Source organism: Melanotaenia boesemani, chromosome 7 (assembly GCF_017639745.1).
Source record: "Melanotaenia boesemani isolate fMelBoe1 chromosome 7, fMelBoe1.pri, whole genome shotgun sequence".
NCBI classification, from domain to species: domain Eukaryota; kingdom Metazoa; phylum Chordata; class Actinopteri; order Atheriniformes; family Melanotaeniidae; genus Melanotaenia; species Melanotaenia boesemani.
Window position 1 is genome coordinate 32,304,936 of NC_055688.1, and position 24,278 is coordinate 32,329,213.

Sequence of the window (24,278 nt, forward strand, 5' to 3'; positions counted from 1 at the left end):
TAAGAGGCACAATACTGTACCCAGGCTGTATGAAATGGCCCTGCGATGGATTGGCAACCTGTTTAGAGTGCACCCTACCTCTCGTTTAGTAGCTGCTGGGAAAGGCTCTGGACAGGATGGAGAGACTGTACAAAATTTGCAAGATGTAAAAGGAAACATAGAAGATTTCTAATCACGCCTTCTCTGAATTTTTCTTACCAATCACCTCTGTCTTGCATTCTACTTATTCATAACAAATGCTGCAAAAAAAGAAGAAAAATTACCTAACCTAACCCGTGCAAATTAATTCAAGCATATTTTCACCTTGTGGAAGTGGAAAAAATAGCCAGACTGACTAAAAAGGAAAAAAAAGCCACTTAACACACTTCAAAATCGTACTGGTGTAACTACAATTGTCACCAGATTTCAGTCTTTATGCTAATCTAAAATAACCAGTAACTGATGCAAGCCTTAGTTCCTGTAACTCAAAAAGCCACTTTTTCCCAGCCATAGTTTCTTCTATATAAAACTAATAGCATTAAGCATAGTGCCAAGAGGTACAGGTGTAATAAAAAGTTAAAAATTAGCTTATGCATATAATAAAAGTTTCTAGCTGCAGCTAACCTAGAAACTCTTGGATTAGATCAGTTCTGTGCTGTTGGTGCAGCTCTACAGTGGAAGTGATTCTTTATTCCAGCACATGTGGATGAGCCAGGTATAGTAGTGTAGTTTAAGTGTCCTACTAGTTTTGTGTTTCTGTCAAACATTTCACATCTTCTATCACATATTGAACAATCACATTGTTACATGATTGTGTAAAAGGTTTCTAGCTCTATTCTCTTTCACAACTGTGTGTGTTTTTCAAAGATTCTTTTTGTTCAGCGCTTAATGTAATCAGATGCTGTAAATGCTTCTTTGCTGAGGAGGGCCAAAGCAGACCTTTAGCTCTAGGAAGGCTGTCATAATGAACTTCTGTATCCTCTGGTGAGCAAGTTTGCCAATAGGCCGATACAGTAGGTCATTTCTAAAGGGATGGGTCAGCTCTCATAGCCATGTCTTTCAATTCTTTGTGTGTACGTATGTGCATGTGCATAGTTTGTAAGCGGACATGAAACAGAAAGTATTGATCCTTGGCTAGTGAAAGGAGTCAGACTCAATGGGATTGATCTCTGCTAAGCTCTGTTTTCTCTGCATGGATGCAGACAGAGGAAGGCAGCTCAGAGCAAAACAACAATGTATAAAGTACAAAAACACTGAAATCCAACTGAAGAAAAATGAAAGTACGCAGTAAAGAGTCCTTGATGGTATTTTCCAAATGGAATATTGTCATTATAACTTGAAAAGGTAAACTTGCTACCAAGGTTTCTTATTCCACTGTGTATGGTTTGAAGAAATTCCAGAAATGGATCAATCTGACAGTAGTTCAAAGAAGAAAATATTTAAAGGTACACTCGTAAGGGAGAAAGGCGTACAACAAAAGAATATACTTCTACAGAGGCAAAGGTAAGGACTGAAAAATGAGGATTGATTGGCAGAATCCATGATAGACTAAAAGTCAGTGGTGTGTGCTGCTCGGACACACTCCAACGCTGCACTGAGCTGACCTCACACCAGGCGATAGCTGGTCGATACCACAGTTCTCTCAGCCTATCAGCTCCATCGAAAGCCCAGAGTCACAGATGCATCGTGGGAAGTGTGGCCACAGGAGACCAACAGTGTTGCAGCACCATATGGACTGTGACACTATGGGAGGAGGAGTAGTGCTAGAAGGATGGAGAAAGAGAGGGAGTTAAGTGAGAAAGATACTGTGAGAGAACCAGCAGTTCAAGTTTTCATAATCATTAAAATAAAAATTGTTTTTGTAGCCAGTGAACGTGAAACAACTAGAAGTCTTAGATTTATAATAGCTTGCTGTTTAGAGGTCAGATGAATATAGATAGAACTTAATTTTCCTTACTAACAGCTATAATTGAACATACATGAGAATGATTACAGATCATTTCTTTTTTGTTTTATTGAGGATCTAACAGATGGTTTGAAAGGGAGTTTTGCTGTTTGAACTGACCTACAGTATTAGTTTTTAATGGCTTATGGGGCCACATTAAAAAATGAGATAGACTTTGATTAAATTATAATAATGTTTTTCTAGTGAATGGGTGTGTTATTGTGGTGTTTTTGCTCATTTTTGATAAGTTTTATGGTTAACCAAAGCTATTCTCAGACTTATTTTTGTTGGAATGGCTCTCTGAAGCACAAGCCTGTTTACAGTTCTCTGGTGTGCTAATGCATATTGATTTTCACTTACACTTGTCATTAGATTCATCCGTCATTGAGTATGTTCACATACAAATTCTCATGGACTAACACCAACTATTGCTGAGATTGCAGGTATTGCAGGTAGCCAAGTCACCTGGAGAAATAGTCATTCAACACTAATATTTGCACTGAAATATTTTACAGTTGGTTTGTGTGTGTGTGCGTGCGCATGTGTGCATGCGTGTGTGCGTGTGTGTGTGTGTGTGTGTGTGTTTGTGTGTGTGTTTGTGTGTGTGTGCGCTCATACAGTACTGTTTAGGCACACATAAAGTAAGTATATCAAGTAAATTAACATACCTTTAATCACATAAAAAAATCTAAAGCAGGTTCATCATAATTTAATATGTATGTTACTAGTTATTTTGATCATAAAGTTATAAACTTTTGTTACTTATGATAGGTGCTTAAAATAGTTTTGTACTCCACAGAGCACTGCCTTCTAAATTAACTCATTAACTTACTTTTCCTATATATATTGTATGTACATTATCTTATCTTCTTCTAACTACTTCTACTTCTAACTACACATTTGAAAAACAGATGTTAAACATTTTAGTTATTAATTGCACAGAAAAACATTTATTGAATTGGCCCACTGTACCCCTATAATCACCACCTACACATCAGGTTTAATGAAATTACCTCAGTGAAATAAATCGTGGCAGCTGCAGCCAACAGTTGGAGAAACATCTGACCAATCAAAAAAAAAAAAAAAAAAAAATAGAGACTGTCCTCACTCAAGAAACAATAGCAAATACAATGGTTTATATCTACCTAGTGAAGCCACCATGGCTCAGCAAGGTAGAGCGGTCGTCTTGTAACCCGAGGGTTGCCGGTTCGATCCTCATGACGAGGTGTCCTTGGGCAAGACACCGAACCCCTAATTGCTCCTGATGGGTCGTGGTTGAGCACCTTGCATGGCAGCTTCCGCCATCAGTGTATGAATGTGTGTGTGAATGGGTGAATGTGATGTATGATGTAAAGCGCTTTGGGTATCGTTCCAGGTACAGTTAAGCGCTATTTAAATACAGACCATTTACCATTTGTTTTACAGGCTTCAAGAATAAAGTCATAATATTAAGGGACTAAAGTCTTAATTAAAACATAATGTCTTACATTGCAGGACAACTTCTTTTTTTCCACCACATCAGTGAAATACATGAAGCTTCATCAGATCCTAAAGTTCTTAGTTTGACCATATTTCTATCAGAACTTTTACCGGGTTCTTCCACATCTGACTTTGTGTGTATGTCTTGGTTGTTTTTACCCACAATTGTGTTGAACCCACAAAGCCCTTTGGTTTTAAGTCTGCTTCCTGCATTTGGTTCACTTTAAGTGGACCAAGATCTGCATTAGTAAATGAACCAGAGTTCCCTACTTTGTCCTTAATCAGAGACTATTTGTGCATTCACTCCTCACCAAACGAAGTGGACTTTCCAACCAAATGAACAAGGATTCAAATCAAAACGGGCTGTTGTGAATGCACCATAAGTGAAACATCTTGTGCTATCATGGAACATCTAGGTAGAGCTGAAAATGAAATAATGTTATAATGTTTGATTTTACTGTTGTGTAACCCTTTATCCCTAATTTAGCTTATAATATTTCAGGCTGCACATCTGGACATGTGAGATTCCAGTAAAACAAACTCAGATGTGTCTTCCACCAGACCCCCACTTTCATTGTATCTCAACCCCACTGTTTCCCCATTACACTCTTATTACCTAGTCTGCTTGGATAAGCACAGCCAAATGACACATTCTTCCTCCAACATAACAGGCAGCAGCCTGGAAAGCTCATTACAAGTGTTCGCTATTTAACGCCACAAAGCAAAATATTTGAAACCACCGGTATGCCAATAATGCACAAGTGTCATTTTCACAAAAACCCAGACACAATTTCTGTCTCCGTTTTATACATACTATAAACCTGAAAGTAGTCCTATTCCCTTTTTCATATTTTTTCACTGGGTTATAGTTAGCAGCTTGAATTGCTGCTAAATTAATCCCATTAAACATTAATATAATAACAGTTTATGCTCCGATATGTCACTAAATGAACAGAAGCCCTTCACAGTGCATTTTATTTGTTATATTTCACCTCTCTGTCCTTCTGATCTTTTACCTGGCACTACATCGCTTTGACTCAATTCCAGTCTCTTCTGTAGCTCCTATTTAGCACATCCCTGGGGTGTCATCCCTCCAAGTTCAACCCAAGACATCAGGCATTATCACAACTGCTGCAGTTTTAAGAAGCTTTGGCCTTTCCTTTCAGAGGGATCTAAATGAGCCCCTTTCCATTCTCCTCAGTTGTTTGCCCCCAGGGCTGAAAACCACACTGAAAATCCACCACCCACTTGTCTACCCTCCTACCCGGACAAAACTCAGCATCATCTACCCCCACTCCCCTCTCTCTCTCTCTCTCTCTCTCTCTCTCTCTCTCTCTCTCTCTCTGTCTCTCACTATCTATCTATCTCTTTCACTCTGTTTGTGTCACTTTTTTCTCACTTTCTCTTATGTCCTTTTTTGCTCTTCCGTCACACCTTTCATGTCTACTTTCTCTTCACACGGTCTTTTCCCCCTGATTTCTCTCACCCTTGCTGTTCCTCGATTGTTGCTTTTGTGGTCACAGCACACATTTGCTATGTTTAGGTGCTCTCTATGGATTTGAGAGCAAGTGCACAGGGTGTGTCCTCATTTTAGATCTCACACATGCTCCGTCTCCTATCTGAGCAGTATAGTTTTGAACTTTCATCTTTGGTGATTCTGTAAAATGCACGCCTATGCACCCATAGAAGAAAAGATCACTCAAACCTTGATGTATTCTGTGCCACATTTCTTTCATTTCGCATTCCCCCTTTTTTTCCCCATTTCCTTTGATGTAAGAAATAACTACAGTAGTCAAGCATTGCTTTGTCCAAAAACTCTCCAAAACTCTGTCCCTTGTTACTGCCTTCACTGTAGACTGAACGAGATTTTCTCTGCCTCCTTCATCCTTTCCATTCTTTACTGAGACTTCCAAGTATCTTCAAAAACAGCAGCAACACCATCCTCATCTGTGTCCTCTAGAGCAAGGTAGATGGACTAACCCTAACCTATATGGCACTGTTTTCTGAATCATCTATGAAAGATGAGAGGACCCTGAATAGAAAATTGTATTAACTCGTTTGTGTGATGTAAGTCTGAAGTTATTGACCATTTAAAATCCTTCCTTTACAAGAGAGATGCTTTTAAATTACAGATGACCTTAGAGGAATATTGCATATCACTAAACATTATTGTGTTTTGCAGCTCAAACACAGTCTCCTGTTTGAGGTTGAGCTTCTAGCACAGATGAAAGACTACATAGTTCTGGTGATCTCACTTGCTACAAGCTCCATATCCTCAGATTTGTTTTTCTTTTTTTTCCATTGCCAGATAATCAAATTTCAGACAGTTTCCTCTGGAGTCACAAACAACTTAATGGCTTTTTTGTTGGTTTGATTTATTTATTTATTTATTTTGTTTTTTTGTTGTTGTTGTTTTTTCAGTAAAAGTGCCAATGGCTTATAAACAGTCTTTGATGAGTAACGCTGACATATGTTTACTTTGTCTCTTCTCCCACTTTAGAGATGTGATGAGTTGCCTCTGGTGCTCATAGCAAGAATCGTTTAGGGCCTCCAGCTTCCTACAAGTGCACTTGCCAGTGATTCCTTTTAACTTAAAGTTCTTGCATAGTAGGGGGTTCGACAAGAAGATTGTTGTGTGCCTACCGCAGATCCACTACTTGTGATTTGTGCTGCTTGCAGTGGTCAGTAGCATCATGTGTCAGAGGGAGGATATACATGTTTGAAGACAACATAATAGCAGCCAGTGACAAGGACTGCAGTTCATAGTCATACTAAAAATTGAAAATGTAGTAAAGAGAATGTGATCAGTATGTTTGTTTGTGTGTTCTAACACACATTCTCTTGTGTCCATGTATTCCTTTGGGTTACAGTCAACCTGGACTGCTGATGATCAAAGAAAGAACGAAGCAGCTGTATGCCATTAAAAATAAACGGCAGATTAAATACAATCCCTCCCCTCCAATGCCTCTTTATCTTTGTCTTCTCCCTGGCATTCTGTGTCTCTGTCAGCTGCCGACACTCAATAGCATCCCGTAGCTGCAGCAATTGCAAAGTGGAGTTGCTGGAGAATATCCCGAGGCCGATTCTACACAGTCCTCCAGTCTTCAATGCACTCCCACTCATTCCATCTTTATACATGTTCTTTCAGGAAACAGTGTTCATATAGGTTTGTAGAACTATATATATATATATATATATATATATATGTGTGTGTGTGTGTGTGTGTGTAAAAACCTGGGATTCTGTGTAAAATGCAAAATAAAAGCAGAATGCAATCATTTCTTAATCTCATGTAAGCAATGTTTTTTTTTCACGGTAGGACATAGACAACATATCAAATTTTGAAAGTGAGCTATTTAAACTTTTCATGAAAAATATTAGCCAAAAACCCAAAATAAACCACTTTATGACACAAGGCCTTCCCTGAAAAAAAGATCATGTATTGCATATATATTTGATTGTATATAATACTCTAAACCTCTTTCTATATTGTTGGTGCTTTCCAGAGATGCACGTTGCCAGTTCCATAGGCACTAATAAATTACATCATCAACACTTTGAACTGAGCGCTGATATCAAGACAGATGGTTATAGTTTAATTTATTTTTTGCCTAAATAAATTCAAATTTCTATTTGTCTGACTACATAACAATTTTCTCCTTTGCCAAAGTCCTTTTTAAATGAGCTTTGTCACAGAGAAGCAGGAGGGACTCCTGGATTTTTTTATGTTGGGGCCTTAACCTGCATTTTGTAGATGGGACAGTTAACTTTGTTAATTGATTTCTAGGAGTGTTCCTGAGCTCATGCAGTGATTTTCATGACAGAATCATTCCTGTTTTAGGCCAATTGTTAGCTGAAGATCCTTGGTAACCAGCCCTTTTTGCTCAAAAGCATCTGCATTTTCTCAGAATCATTTGCTAATAGTTTGCAGATGATGGAGTATTATTTATCACTGATGAACCTTATTCATATTTACCTCTGAGAGACTCTGCTTCTATAAGCTGCTCTTTATATACCCAGTCATGTTTAATTAAACATAAAGACAAACTACAAGAATTAATTTACATTTTTCATAGAGTCCCACTTTTTCAGAATTAGGCTGAAACACATACAAACCGTGGCCCCTGGTCCAGATGCTTGTAAGTGTAATGCATGTGTACTTATAAACACACATGCATAATACTGATCTTATCAAAGGAGCTGACTTTACAGACTATTTGACTATTTAAACATTTTTCCCTAAATTACAACTTGTTTTAATAAGCTGTGTGTATCAGAGCATGAGGGTGATTATTAGTTGTTTTGACACTAAGTACATGTCTGTCAGAGGCTGATGTGCTCTTGGAATTAACTGTTCAACATTTTCCACTTAAACCAAAAAACACCTCTGCTTAGTTTGTCAAATCTTGTTTGGGCTCTGAGAATGAATGTGTAAGCTATTGCCACTGATTTTGGTACGTGCATGCAGAGTCAAACACTGGGTAACAAATGAGGGAAGTAATAAGAAGATGGCATGGAAATGTATGCTGATGGTGGCAGCTATTTAGTACTGATGTTGGCTTCAATTCACAGCCACACACATACACAAATTTTAAGTAACAAACAAAACAATTAATTGACAGAGTCCAGGGAGATGCACCCAGACATCTGCAATTTTCTTGGAATAAAAATAATTTATCAGACTATTTCGTGGTGGTTTTGTGAGAATTGAGTTAATCTATGTTTACTATGTAATGACCCTTTTTGACTCTGCGTTGGCAGCTTTTGATAAATGAGGCAGATTGTAAATGTCACTGTTATCAAGTGGGTTTTTTTTTTTCTTCCCCTCTCTCTCTTAGTGGAGTCACTTGCAGTCTGGGCTGTAATTAAACATGTCCGTTAGCTACAGAATTTAAATATGTGTATGTGCCCCACCATCTTGTTCACTAATATCTTTATTTTGTATTTCATTTACATTTTATTCAATTTTTATGTTGCTTCTTTCATGGTTTTATTAAGAAAATAATTTCACATGTGAAACAAAGTTCAGCGTTCAGATGAATCTACAAAAAAGGCTGCAGAGGGAAATGTTTAAACATGAAAAAGTGAGGAAGATACTTTAGTTATCATATTTTTTGCACCAAATTGTCATTCTCACGACAGAAATGTCTATATCCAACTTATGCTATCTAACTGAGAATTAAGTGAATAAAGATTTGAGCTTTTTCACAGAGTAACATTCTCATCAACTTGTAACCAACATCATGGCAGAATAAACAACAAGGTTTTTCCATAATTACTTAATACTTTACTTCAATTTTGCTGCATTTCCTGCCTGCGCACTTTTTGCTCTCTCATCTGGTCTTTGTGTCAAGGGTTTCACTGTGAGCAGGACTTCTTTAGGAAAATTAGACTATACTTATAATAATTATACTAAAATTAAATTGAACATTATACACCTTTCAAAAGGAAGAACAAAGGTTATGTAGCTTTTATGTTGTCGTATGACTTTCATTATATCAGAGATATAAAAAGGTAATCAATCAGCGATGAGCAACATGTTAATTGCAAATAAATAATTACAAATAGCATTTAATCGCATTCTGAAAGCATGTATAGTTTATTTTTCTCAATGCCACAAGCCCCTCCCCTATCCAAAAGCCCTCATGGGTGCAGTCAGAGCAGGAGATGTTCTCCTCCGCTAGAGGGTCAGACTGAAAATGAAAGGTGCAAAGTTGCCACTGACTGATCCAATCTGGCTTACTGTCAGATATTTATGCCTATTAAAGAAGAGTGTGGACAGAAACATTTAAAAAGTTAAAAGCACCATAACGTGTTGTAGATTCATAATTAGAGAACAGCTGGATTTGGTAGTTAAAGTACTTAAAATGGCACTTTATCTTTAGGTCTGTCAAGTTTTGACCAAGGATATTTTCTATTTCTTTATGTACTGTTTAGAATTGAAATGTAATTAATCACATTTTTATTACTAGATTCCAATTTGGAGGCAACTATTTTATGCAATTAAAATATGATTAATTGAGATTATTGAGACAAAGCCTCAAATTAATTAGATTAATTTTTATTTTTTAACATTTTTTAATTGAATCCCACCAATAAAATATGTATAATATAGAGTATATCTTGAATACATATATATATATATAACACATTTTTTGAGGAAAAGATATTTAAGGTTTGTCTTCTCTAGAAAAAATGATTCACCTAAATATTGATTTGTCAGTAAGTGTAATCGGGGTACTCTGATGTTCGAACCAATGGTGAGGCATGTCTCCCAGTTGGTTCTTCGCTGGCTTGCTGTTCATGGATGAAAGGTGTTTCACTGCCTGGAGCTGCTTTTTTTTTTTTTTTTTACAATGACAAGACCTCCTCCCGAGTTCATGGTGTAGTGTCATGTCCTGTCATGTCTTGTCCTGTCCAGCCCAGACCGCTGTCCTCTGGGCAGAAGTGGAACTACCTCGGGATTGGATGACATTTGTCACAGCTATTTTGGCTTCCTCATTAGGAGGTGCAAGGTCCCCCGTGGCTCAGGTGAGAATCCAAAGAATGGATGTCATATGGGAGGTGTGGGAAGTGTTTCACTATGACACTCTATTTGTACATATGTGTAAGGTCATTGGCGCTCTGCTAATGGTGGAGTTAACCCTTTGGCATTCCAGTGTTTGATTGCAGGATTGCCCGGGGGTTAATGACAAGCCACATGCTATGGGATATGTGTGTTGATGTACTAATGTGTGTGAGCCATTCAAGGCTCCCTGTCAGTGTGTAGCCTATTGACAGATGAGTAATTGAGACATTTAAAAATTAAATCAATACAAGTGAAGTGAACAACAATAATAATTTTGTTACCTTGAAATATTCTCCAATAATACTTTCAGCCATGGCTGTTGTAGGGGGGTATTTGCAGGATACTGTATGTACCACCCCTCCCTGGCAATGGTATTCCCCAGGTAGGATAATGCAATGAGCTATGCCTCATAAAACTATTCAAGGAAGACATCAAGCCCAGCTGACATAGCATTCAACATGGTCAGATCAGGTCAGTTCTGTTGCCCCACAAAGTTTTCTCAAAAGTTGTTTAACTACTTTTAGATCTGTAATATATATTGCTTTAGCTCTTTAATAAGGGCATTCCTTGGATATTGATTAATACACAGTAGAGGATGTAGTGGCAATCAGCAATGCTTAACTGTGTGTTTTCTCAAGCAGGACAGGGCTTTTATATACTTTGCTAGGACGAAACCATTTTCTCTCAACAGAGGTATTTCTTATATCTTACAAAAGCATCACACTGGACTAAAATTACAAAGATATGGAGCATATGATGCCATGATATGTAAGTATATGTCAGAAATACAGACAATATTTGGGGAAATCTGCACCGAATCCCTGACGGATCCCATTTTTAGATTTCCCCGAAACCGGACCCTAATGAATCCAGAAAAATCAAAAAATCCGGATTTCCATCTGTGAGGTATCCAGAAGTGTGGAGTTTAACATGTGATCACACTTTAAAACACATTAAACCCAGAAGCATCTCACCCCACCCCAATACATGTTTCCCTAAGCTTCTCCTAGAACCTTTAATTGGTGTTCAGACCTCCAGGCAAACATTTTTCCAAATACCGTAGACAGGACACAAGACAAGTTAGTAAACAGACCATTTAATTATTAACATCACATCTTGCACCCCTACATTTACTGCACAAGAAACCCATTCACTCTCACTTAGACATGGACAATTTACTTAATTCTACTAACACCACACTTTTACATACAGCTGCCCAACCAAACTCAGCAACTGTGTGGTGTCTGGAAGTGCAAATGTGCAAATGAATTTATCATATAACAAAATTCTTTGTTACGCTGACCTAATTTCCAGTATCCCAGTGGAAATTAAGATGTGCAACACTACCCAACAACATCTCAGAATTCCTTGAAATTGAACTAAAATTGCAAACATATGTTTGTTTTTTTTCCTCATCCATGCATGAAAAGTTGGCTTTGTCCTGCAAATGGAAAAAAATAATCTTATTCAATGTTAATATTTAAAAACAGTGCTCAGAAGATAGATTCTCATCATGGGTACAGAAGTATTCTCTATTAGCATCTTTGTGTGTAAGCACCCATGCAACATTTGCTTTATGCACTTCTTCCGCTCATCACCATAGTAACCTTGATTTGTGAAGCCGTTTATCAGTATTTTTCACTGCATGTTATTTGCAAGTGTGTGTGTATATGTGAGAAGAGTAATTGATGTTCAACAATCCAACAAAGTCCATTCTTATGCTTCAGAAAGAACCTCTACCCTTGATCCTTGTGTAACATTTTTCAGTGGTTGCCAGCAGGCTTTTCTTTACTTTTGTCTCTCAGCTTTCATTAAATCCAATACATACTGACTTATTTTTCCAGTGTACTCAGTCCTAATCAGTTTGTATACTCCATCTCTATCATTTTGCCTTCTCATCTCTCTCCCTCTCTCCCTTGGTAAAAAGTGGTTTATCATGACCATGGATTTCATCAGTTTTCTCTTCTACATCTTGTGATCCCTGTATTTGTCATCAGCTTGCCTCACTCTCTATTTCACTCCCCTTTCCCCCCATTATCAACCCGGGCGGAAGTACATTTTTATCATCTTTTCAGAGTGTAGCACAGCAGCAGACTGTGCAAACTAAACAGTGGAACCTTTTTCATTTCCTTGAAATATGAATTTAAAAACCAGGTCTTTTAAAATTCATGATTTTTTTCACTCAAAACTCTTTCTCGGCTGTATCTTCATTTCTTTTCAAATGTTTCCCTGTTCTTTTCCTAATTGCATTCATTATAAATAATGTTGTGACATTAAGTGGAGAGAAGACGACTAAGAAGTGCAATAATATGAAATTATTTTTGAATTACAATCACAATAGATGTCCAGCAAGTACTTATGACAGAGTTTAATAGAATGTATTCATGAAGAACAAATTTAGATATCACTGCTGTTTTGTTTTAACTGGGGTTTTGGGGGGAGCCTTATTTCTATATGTGCTCTGGGGCTTTGCAAGTCATGTGCATGTGCATATATATCAATGCACAGCAGTGCAGTGAAAAACAGGGTTACTACCAAAAACATTGTGCTACAACTGTATGCACCTATATGAGACACATCTCATATAGGGATGGAAAGTTATTTTAAGAAACACAAAAAGCAAGAAAATCAAATGGTCACTGCTTGGTTACATATAACCTTGTTCATCAAATACAGCCTAAAAGTGAGCTATTTTTTAGTGTTTCAGGTGGGTGTTTTCAGAGGAGCTGAGCTCACCTTAGCTCCCCAATAATTATAGCTCTGCTCACTCCCCTTTTGGCATTGTCAAGCATCCATCAAAAGACGTATAGTAAACAGGTCTCACTTGTAAACGAGGTTGCATGTCTCAATTGCACTACCTGTTTAAATAAAGTTTTTTTTTTTTTTTTTAAAGAATATCTGCCAAATCAACTAAAACATCACTAACACGAGAATGTTTAGAAATGAAGTTTCACAGTTTAATTATGTTAGTAATTTGTCCACAACTGGACAGTGACTGGAACATTTTATATCTGCAGTGTATGTTTGGGATTTGATATATATAGGGTGTGCAAAATTATTAGGCAAGTTGTATTTTTGAGGATTCATTTTATTATTGAACAACAACTATGTTCGCAATGAACACAAAAGACTCATAAATATCAAAACTGAATATTTTTGGAAGTTGGAGTGGGGCTTTTTTAGTATCTTAGGAGGATATTTCTGTGTGTGCAGGTGACTATTACTGTGCATAATTATTAGGCAGCCTAACAAAAACCAAATATATACCCATTTCACTTATTTATTTTCACCGGGGAAACCAATATAACGACTCAAAATTTACAAATATACATTTCTGGCATTCAAAAACAAAACAAAAACAAATCAGTGACCAATATAACCACCTTTCTTTGTGAGGACACTCAAAAGCCTGCCATCCATAGATTCTGTCAGTGTCTTGATCTGTTCACGATCAACATTGCGTGCAGCAGCAACCACAGCCTCCCAGACACTGTTCAGAGAGGTGTACTGTTTTCCCTCCCTGTAGATCTCACATTTGATGAGGGACCACAGGTTCTCTATGGGGTTAAGATCAGGTGAACAAGGAGGCCATGTCATTATTTTTTCTTCTTTTAGACCTTTTCTGGCCAGCCACGCAGTGGAGTACTTGGATGCGTGTGATGGAGCATTGTCCTGCATGAAAATCATGTTTTTCTTGAACGATGCTGACTTCTTCCTGTACCACTGCTTGAAGAAGGTGTCTTCCAGAAACTGGCAGTAGGACTGGGAGTTGAGCTTGACTCCATCCTCAACCCGAAAAGGTCCCACATGCTCATCTTTGATGATACCAGCCCATACCAGTATCCCACCTCCACCTTGCTGGCGTCTGAGTCGGAGTGGAGCTCTCTGCCCTGTACTGATCCAGCCACGGGCCCATCCATCTGGCCCATCAAGACTCACTCTCATTTCATCAGTCCATAAAACCTTAGAAAAATCAGTCTTATGATATTTCTTGGCCCAGTCTTGACGTTTTATCTTGTGTGTTTTGTTCAGTGGTGGTCGTTTTTCAGCCTTCCTTACCTTGGCCATGTCCCTGAGTATTGCACACCTTGTGCTTCTTGGCACTCCAGTGATGTTGCAGCTCTGAAATATAGCAAAACTGGTGGCCAATGGCATCTTGGCAGCTTCACGCTTGATTTTCCTCAGTTCATGGGCAGTTATTTTGCGTCTTGTTTTTTCAACACGCTTCTTGCGACCCTGTTGACTATTTTGAATGAAACGCTTGATTGTTCGATGATCAAAAGCTTGGCAATTTTAAGAGTGCTGCATCCCTCTGCAAGACATCTCACTATTTTTGACTTTTCAGAGTCCGTCAAATCTCTCTTCTGACCCATTTTGCCAAAGGAATGGAAGTTGCCTAATAATTATGCACACCTGATATAGGGTGTTGATGTCATTAGACCACACCCCTTCTCATTACAGAGATGCACATCACCTGATATGCTTAATTGGTAGTAGGCTTTCAAGCCTGTACCGGTTGGAGTAGAACAACATGCATAAAGAGGATGATGTGATCAAAATACTCATTTGCCTAATAATTCTGCACACAGTGTAAGTCCTCTTTTGTGGTTAAATAAACTCCCTTCAGTTTGTCCATGTATTTCATTTTCATTTACTTAGTTATTGTTTTCATAGTTCATCTTTGGCAAACTCAGCAAGTAGATTTATGTCTGCTTTACTCAGACTATAAACACATGGTGTTGCATTTAATTTTTTGATTTTCTAGGCGTATGAATGTGTGTAAATTGTTTTTAAAATAATTAGCAAACAATTGGAAATAATATTCCATCTTGTTTTTTTCTTTAACAAGTTTTGCTTTCATTTTCTAGAAGTGCATTTACTGAGCACTGCTGTTTATTTCTTTTTCAAGTGTAATTTGTTAAGTGCACATCTAAAAGGAGGACAGACAGATTGTGGGAAACAGAGAGAAGAAAGTCAGTTGGGATTTGATCCCAGGTACGTTGTAATAGGGCCCTAACTGCTAATTTGTCTTCTCTTGTCATTTCCACCATTTCTCTGACTCCCTTGTCTTTTCTTTTTGTGTATCTGTTGAAACATTTCTTTACTTAAAATTGAAAAGAAAGGACCATAAATGTATATTTTATTTCTTTAAAATTCACATAAAAGAAAAAAACAAATGAGAAGTTAATTTTCTTTAGGAACACTAGAGTGCAGTGCACATGAATTTTGAATTGGATGCAAATGAAAATGGAAAATAAGAAATGTCACATTTTGGCAGCCATTAACCACAAATTCCAGGATTTCCTTGGCTGCGACAAAGAAAATAAGGCTTTTATTGTTATTAACAGTAATTTCAGCTATTTTAGGGGATTGCTAGAGAACCTACTGTGCACAGTGGCATTAGCCTCCTGATTTTGATGCATGTTCCACCAAGGTGCAAATCAGTTCACTAGTTGAGCACTTTGTGGCAAATCAGAACTTGTTCTCTGCTGGCACTCCCCTGAACTCTCAAAATGACATGTCCAAGGGTGGCCTGGACTGTAAGCTGTTCAATCTGGAAAAAGCAACATAATTGCAGGCAATGAAGTCCACCAGTTCTGTCTGCTTTACTTTCTCTACAGAATTACTCAGTGGGGCGAGGGAAAGTCAACCAGCATAATGCAGAGTCCTGCTGCCTATACTTTTCCTGTCAAACTGCTAACAAGCGCAAATGATTTTTTAATGATAGGCCCCTCTATCCCTCAGAGCTGTCTACTTACAAACAGTCTGACACAAACACATACAACACATTGCTCACACTTGCTCATACACACATGCATAATGAGCTTTATCAAGGGGAGTACATTTAGTTTAATGGATCTCTGCCATTGCCATTCCCACTTACACTCCGGTTTTTGTTGTAAGTTCCAACAAGATGCCTCTATTTCTCCCATGTCCCGTACTTTTCTTTTACACAGCGTGTGCTTCATCAACACTCTCAATGATGACGCATCACAGGTGCAGGAGATTAAACTTAATGCTGACCAAAGAATCAAGTAAAACTTTACCTTCAAGCATGTCATGTTTCAACCAAAAGAAAAAAAAGGTTCTTCTAAGGTAAATAGATATGACACCGGTATATTTTGTTTTCCTCAGTACTTTCCCTTGACCTTGTTGCTGACTGCATGGTGGTGTTGTGGTTAGCACTGTTGCCTTATAGCAAGAAAGTTTCTAAATCAAACCTTGGCTCAAGCCTTTCTGTGTGGAGTTTACGTGTTTTCCATGTACACTTCTGTGAGGGTATTTTCTCCAACAGTCCAAAAACATGCATGTTAGGATCATTGGTGATGCTAAATTTTGTCTAGGAGTTAATGTGAGAGTACATGGTTGCTTGTGATGGAGCACTGACCAGTGCTGGGTGTACACTGCATTCACCCTAAGGCAGCAGGTATAGGCTCCAGCTTATCCCTCAAGCTCCAACATTGATCGATAGAAGATATCAAAGCTAACATCAATTTCAAGGTTGTGAATTCAACAAAGTAAATAAAAAGATAGTTCACATGATGTGCTCACACTCATCTTCCTGTCCTGCTATGTATTCAAATTAACCCCAGTATAATTACATAGCTTAGTGTCACTTTGAATGTTACAGCTGCAAGGAATTATGGGATGGAATGGTTTAATTTTCTTTCATAGAAAATGTTTTGTGAGCAAATGGAGATGGAAAAAGGAAGCACTGAAGCATTTAGTATTCAAAGGATCCTACCAGTTCTTAACGTGGGTGCTACTTAGAAACTCTCAGGGGTCTTTTTTTTTCATTTTTCCTTTTTTTTTTTTGTTTTAAATCTCAGTTGGAGATCTTTATAAGAAAGAAAAAAAACATTTCTATTGGAACCTTTGTGTGGGCACTACTTTGTAGCAAAGGGTAAGGGCTCTGTGTCCTGTTGAGACAATGAAATATGATCCAGGAAGTCCTATAGGAGAAATAGATCCATAAGCACAAATGCTTATCAGATAGCAAAACAGTGTATAGTGGCTTACAGTATAACAGAAACAGATTTTACTGTTCATCATTTTATCTTTCCTCATTATGATGATAAAGAACAAGAGAATGTTTTTATATAGGAGAATTTCAGGAGTTGGACAACCCAAAGCCAAGCTGCTTCACTGTAAAAGTTCCCAGACACTAAGTGCTACCTCACTGGACTGTACAGCCAGATTAGACTGACCCTTCCTCTTGTTAGAATGGCAAAACTCAGCAGAACTAGTAAGAGCAGTAAGAAATCAGGTAACAGAGTCCCAGAAGGCAAAAAGAATAAACTTCATTTTTTGCCAATAAGGAAATAAGAAACCTTTTCTGAAGCAGCATGGGCTTTCTTTACCATATTTTCAAATCAGTTTATTTTTGTAACCATGGCAAAGTACCCCCTATTTTAACCTAAACTCAAATGTTTCTTAAACCTCAGTTTTGTTCTAATCTAAACCTTGATCCATACAATTTGTAACCAGGGCACTTGCTGAACCTATAATTCTGCTCCTTCCTTTTGGATCATGCTTAGCCCTGCAGCACAGTGTTATGAGATGTCTGCACAATAAAAATGCTAACCTGTGTTAGTAAGTCCTCTCTCTCTCTCTCTCTCTCTCTCTCTCTCTCTCTCTCTCTCTCTCTTATTATTTCTGTTTTTATCATTAAAACCTTTTCTCACCTTGGTAAGACTGATTATCCTAATTACCATTCTTAAACATCTAATCTTCTCATTTCCATGTGCACTATTAGTTCCTAACGCAATAACTTTGTATTTCTGGTTCTCCTCTTTTTAACAGTCAAGCATGTTTTGTCTCACTTCACTCGCAATTATGCTTTCACCTGATTGCTCATTAAAATTCATCCAGTTTTACATGGCAAGTATAGATCAACTGTGAGACCAGTACAATGTGTTTAAAAAATAATATGAAACTTCATTTTAAAAAAATTGCTATATTGTATATGGCAGGCAAGTTTGGTCCTCGGGAGCTGCAGGCCTGAAAGTTTTCGATGTATCCCTGCTCTAATACACCTGAATCAAAATTAAATGGATCCAACAGCTTATCAAGGTCTGTTCAGAGACCCAGGCATATCCCTGGTATATAAGGTCAAAATGTTTCTGTAAATGTAAAATCTGATAAAATGCAAAGGTTATTATAATACAGACCATGTTCAAGTCTTTCTTAAACTGGTCAGGTTTGCATCTCTTCTACTGAAGCCCTAGATCAAATGATCTTTAGATTTGATTAAGACATCAAAGCTGTGTTCAAGTAAATCATCGTGTAGCCATTCCGCTCATGCTCAAATATGGACTTGACAAAAGTTTTATTAACAGACTGATGGTGGGAAAGCTGTCTCTTCAGTGTTGAATAATCACTAAACAGATCGTCTACAAGGGGGCATTGAATGGTGCGCCAAGTCTCTTTGGATCATTTGTGTCAAGCGCACAATCTGGATGACAGAAAGTGACCACAGAAACATAAGATCAATGCACTGATTTTTGTACAATGAGAGAAAAGCAACTTGATCGTAGATAACAAATTTGCTAAATAAAGAATGAAAGACTCAACTGAACAAAAGAAGGTTGTCTAGTAATGGTCTCAGAGGATCGGTATTAGTAAGAAAAACAAGAAGAGACTAGTGGTGTTCTACAACTTATCATTTCACAGTGGGTGTTTGGAAAAAAAAAACTGTAATGAATCCAGATATCTCTGGCAGCATTCAAGAGTTTATGGGAAAAAAGATCAGGAGGAGCAATATTTCTAATGTAGCCTCAAAGTGACATGTTGAATGGAATAGTGACGTCTGGGTTTTACCAACTTTGAGCGACAACACTGTTTCCAAGGAACAAGCTTAACTCTCACTGGTTTGTGAAGGAGGATTTATATTATGGCAGGCTTATCAGTCCAAACACACTTTGAAGCTTTGTAATAATCACTCAAAGTAACTATGGGCTCTCCTCAACGGTCACCTTATCTCACCCTCAATGAAAGGTTATGTGTTCACTAGAAGAAATAAAAATCATAGACATCAGAAGATGTTCTTTAGTGCATTGTCAGATCATGCTGGGATACATTGCCTGCAAATACACCATGAACAAACACATCTATGCTTTGTTTAAAGCAGCAGTTGAAGCCACACAAGACTTAAAACACATATCATAAGCTCAAGTATGACAGTAGTAATATTGTACAGACTGAATTGATCTGATTAAAATGCAGCACCACATTATGCCCCCACATCTGTCATAATATCATGTAACAAACATGCAATCGGTTTTCTATTTGTAGAGTAACTAAGATAGATTTTCATGTCTGCTTCATCCCTTCGTACCAATCCATCTTTCTTTGAGCACACGGGACATCGGGCTGTGTCTACAGCTGATGGTGATAAGGAGAAATTGGATTTTACATGTGTAATCACTAGTTATGGGATGTTAATGGTACAGAGCAGTGTCCAGTGGGATGTAATTTAAGATACCTGTTGCAAACACACACACAGATACACCCATGCACACACTTTGTGTCCACATAGCATTTGATTAGAGTAGCTGTGTTTGTGTAGTTCCGTGGGATGGTCTTCATAAAGACCCATTCTAACTATGAGCATGGAGTAGTTTGGTTCAGTTTGATTTTGTGACTGATTTTAAAGAACCAATGTGCTTTACTCTCTTAGGCCTCCTGGAGTTCTCTCCCGTTCTACGATACCTCATCTCAGGTATGAGTTCAATGACTGTAGCTAGATCCTGTGCACATGCAGCAGTACAGTAGTGTCCCTAGTGTCGCATCTAGTAAAGAAAGTTCCCTTTTTTCCTTTATAATAAGTGGTAGGAAAAGACAGCAAAGTGAGGAAGACCTGGAATGGTAATGTTCTCTGATTTCTTGCAGTGATTTGGTGTCTTTGCACTGTAGCTCTTTGAAAGCTTGGCGAGCTGCAGTGTATTAGCTGAATCGACCTGTGGCGTAGTCTAGTCCCATCTGTTTGTGTAGAGTCTTTCACCACTTTCCTCACTAAGTTTCCTTTCAGCCCCTTCTTCATCACTTTCAGTCCAACTTTGAAGTCCCAGGGAATCAGCGAAGAGGAGCTGTGAAGATGCAGCAGATGATTTCTATCTGTTTGATTCCCTTTTTTCTCTGATTGCATCTGTACGCCTGATGAGTCACAGTTAACCCAGTCACACAGCTGTGTGAACCCTAGTGTATTGAATCAGACAGTGTGTCAGCCACAATGCCAACCTCTCATTTGCCTCTTTCTTTACCCTCCCTCACAAACTGCTAATGAAGTGAATCACAACTGTTTTTCCCCTGATCCCTTTACTCCAACAGCTGATGGTGAGCGATTGCATCCACAATACTCTTTTAATTAGTATAGAGAATAAATTGGTTGAGCATGCCTTTTTCCTTAATTGCTTTTTCCTCAGCTTGGATTTAATTGGGCTGCAGTGCTGTTTATTGATCTCCTTTGATGTGCTTTAATTTGGATAATTTTATATATTTATTTTGGATGTGACGAGTTGGTTTGTCCTGAGGGGGAAAGTGTTGGGCATTGGGACTTGTACTGCAGCACACTGCAGTATATTCAGTTAGCCTGAGGTTCAGTGTATGATGGCAGCTAGGTGGGGAGATGATCAAACCCAGAAGGCAGCAAAGCAGCTTCACTACAGTCTAAGAGGCATCAAGTGAACAGCCCTTTGATCACCCATCAACAGCTTATGAATGCCAATGTGGATCACTAAAGCGAAGGAAGCAGGTTTTCTAAGACAGCCTTAACAGGCCTGCAGGCCAGTACATATTTCTTCCAGCAGCTAGCTTGTATTTTATGCCTGAATCATGCTGTGTCATCCCCCCTGCCCCGCCAGCCAAAAAAAGCCCAATTTTCATCCTCCGCCTTCGTAGTTTCAAAATGATTGTGTTTCTCTGTGTAATAGTGTGTTTCTGTGTGCGATTGTTTTGTAGACAGATGTGTGCATTTGCTTGTGCGAGTATTTGTTTGTGCCAGTTTGGCAATTTTACAACATTCATCTCTATTACTTCTTACAATCCAGCAGTTTAACTCTTCTTTCCTACAGGGGGTAACTTCACTCTGGCTGAGCTGGGAGTGTGCGAGCCAACTCCCACTCCGCATCCCGCTGCTGTTCCCTACTGTCCAGACCTGGGACTCCTCCAGAGGGGGTACTCCCTTAGCGCTGGCTCAGATGCCGACTCAGACCCCGAGGGACCCTTGTCCCCAGAGCGAGCCATCCAGCTGTGGGCTGGACGTGGAGGGGTAAAGTCTCGCCGCAGCTCAGGAGTATCCAGTCGTGAGAACTCGGCTCTCACCCTCACCGACTCTGAGAATGACAAGTCCGATGATGAGTCAGGTAGGATGAAGGACTTTTTCAGTGTTGTTGAGATTGTAGCTGTTGAGTGTATTATTTTTGCTACTGACATTTAATGAGAGAATAAAAACAAATTTGGGGCATATTATATTCAGAGTATAAGGAGATCATAACAAACAACTATTGTTCAGTATAAATTCCATGGGAGAAGTTTTTATTGACTGAATGTTTTTGTGATCTTAAGGGCAGTGGTAGGACACCCCTTAGAGAGCCATCCTTATTATAATCAATATCACTCAGACAAGGCCTTTAAACTCCCTCCTTTTAAACCACTTATTTGTTGAGATCTCACTGGCGGGTCTGTCACTCTGCAGAAAATGCTTTTGATTTTTTTCGGATCACACAGCAACAAAATATTTTGTAGCACCATATTTCAGTCTAAGAGAGACTTAACCTAAGTATACACACCTTTTACGAGATTACAAGGTTTCCAACTTCTTTTGCAGCTTCTTGGTTTCCATTGTTTCTTCTGGCAATGAATAATAGTTATAAATGTAACTGTATCTAAAATGGGTGTACATTATAAGTTTGAATATGTGTTAACTTACATGTCAAAAATTATGACATGGTTTTGATTTGAGTAGACTCAGGAGTTAGCGATCTATATGGCACAATGTCACATATTGATTTAACACAATTACTTCCACAAATTTGGTTTAGTTGGGGTTCACTTGCAACATTCAGCCTGCTTTCATATTGCACTTAAAACAAATCTTTTGAACAACTTGTTCCTCTCCTCACCTGCGCTGGTGCTGCACCAAGACTTACTAAAAAATACAACACAAGCAACAAATAAAAAAACACACTCATCTATTGGTTAATCAAGGGTGACTTGTGGAGCTTTTGTGGGGCTTTTTAGAAGTTGTGATATAGTTTCATCTGATCATGTTTCTGTCAGCTCCTATTTTGTTCTCACACCATGTCTGAGCCATTTCTCTTATTCTATACACACATAAGTTTTGGTTGTGTTTACCCACAATGCCCAGCATTGGACCCACAATATTCTGTACTGTAGTCTACTTCCTGCGGTTGGTTCACTTGATGCGCATCTGTTTGGTTGCACATTCACACCTCCCAAACAAACTCGATTTTCTAAACCAATTAATTGAGTTTGATTAAGAAAGGTCAGTGTAAATGAACCTCAAATCGAATATACAGTCTGATGAATGCAACCACTGGTTGAAATGTTCTTAAACTCAAGGACTGCTTTCAGTAACAGGTAAACCTCCTTGGGCAAAGAAATATCTGGTCCTTCTGTTAACCATTGCTTTATACACAAGTTTTTGCTTCCTATTTACAGCAGCAAGTGCAGCTTTCAAGCTTTTATGATGCTCAGATGCCCGCCCGAACAAGGCTGAATATTCGTTTGGATGAGAGTATAAATTTTCCAGGAGAATTGCCTTTCTCAGGCAACTTTGTTTGATGCCAACTTTCCATTTCCTCGTTAATCCTGACGCCATCGTAAACCTGTGCAACGACTTCACCGAGGTGTCAATGAAGGTTAATGAAAAGTGGATAAAAGGAAGAGCAACAGTCTAATTAATTGACTTCTCGGCAGTCGCATGTATCAACTTTGGATCAACCTCTGTTGGACTGCAGGCCTCAGAAACAACTTCTGTTGACTGATCAAACTACTCAACACCTATTAAACACGTCAAGAAACACCTTCCCTGAGACGTTTCTCTCATCCAACCACCCGATAATTGCTTTGTGGTTAATTACCAAGCTAATCTTGCAGTCACAGATATCAGCTGCAGATGCCACTCTCACTCTCTCTGTCTCAAGGCCAGAAGAACGCGACTGAGCACTCTGATGCCACCATTTCCAGACCTTGTGAAATTGGCAGATTAATCCGACTATATTTTGATAATCAAATGCCTGCAGTATGATGTCACTAATCAAAGATCAAAAGTTGTTTCTTTTTTTTATTATTATTTTCAGTCTCACTTTACAAACTTTGTTTAAAAGCGTTATTCATGGATATTTCAGCGCTCCTACAGGGGCCAAACATTCAATTGTATGTTGGAGAAATTTGTATTGATGATTATGCAGAGCACGCTACACATCAAAGTCAATTAAATTTAATTTGAGACTTCAAAGCTTGCCTTCTATAGATGTGTTTGGAGCCACCAGCTCATACATTAAAGCTCATCACATGGTTTCACAGACTAAAGATTTAAATCATGTTTCTGCGCTGGTGTCTGTGCCAATGCAAGGAGATCAGAGGAAGGTGCAACACCATGATAAAAAAAAAGAAAGAAAAATATAACAGGTGTGTCTTTGTGATGGATCCTGTCTATTCATTAGTCGTTTACAGTCTCACCCTTTTGTTCCCGTATCTCCTTCCACCACAAAACATCTGATACTAACTCCACCAGAGGAGAAATTTCACTCCCACTGAGCCAAACCGCAATGTGGAGCCCAAAGAGTTTGGATGCTGAGAGTTCATGTGTGTGAATGTTACAGGGTCTGTCATGTTATCTTGTTTGTCTGGGCGTGAGAGTCTATGAGCCCAAACCCTTCACATGTGAGTGGAAGTGTGAAACAGGTGTAAAGGGAGGCCCAATGTCAAAATAGCAACATGATGATCTGAGGGTCTAATAATAGAGACTGACAGAGGAACACATCATAAGCACACACTAACAAATCAAAAAGACGGCGATGTGCCAAAAACACCAAACATCACGCCGCCCCGCTCTCATCTCGCGCCGTCTTTAACAATCTTCAAAAGTCTCACCCTCGTCCCCTTCTCCTCCTCCTTCCCCATCTCCTTCCTCTCTCTCATCTCTTTTCTGCATCATTCAAGGTTCTTCTTCTTCTGTCCTCTGTTCACTCATGCTGCGCCTTTCACCAGCTCTTGTTAAGCTCCTGTCGGCACAGCTCGGCAGCATGACTGACAGGTGTCGGTTTAAGGGTGTCGGTTCCT

At 38.6% G+C, this 24,278-nt stretch overlaps 1 protein-coding gene across 2 annotated transcripts in view; it reads left to right on the top strand.

Annotated features, from left to right (window-relative positions):
• Positions 1-24,278, top strand: part of tenm2 (teneurin transmembrane protein 2) — a 210,893-nt gene that overhangs the window by 51,834 nt on the left and 134,781 nt on the right. For both annotated transcript variants that reach the window (XM_041990535.1, XM_041990534.1), the window contains exon 3: positions 21,044-21,334. In XM_041990535.1, coding sequence (XP_041846469.1) covers positions 21,044-21,334 — 291 coding nt within the window. The remainder of the gene's footprint in view (positions 1-21,043; positions 21,335-24,278) is intronic.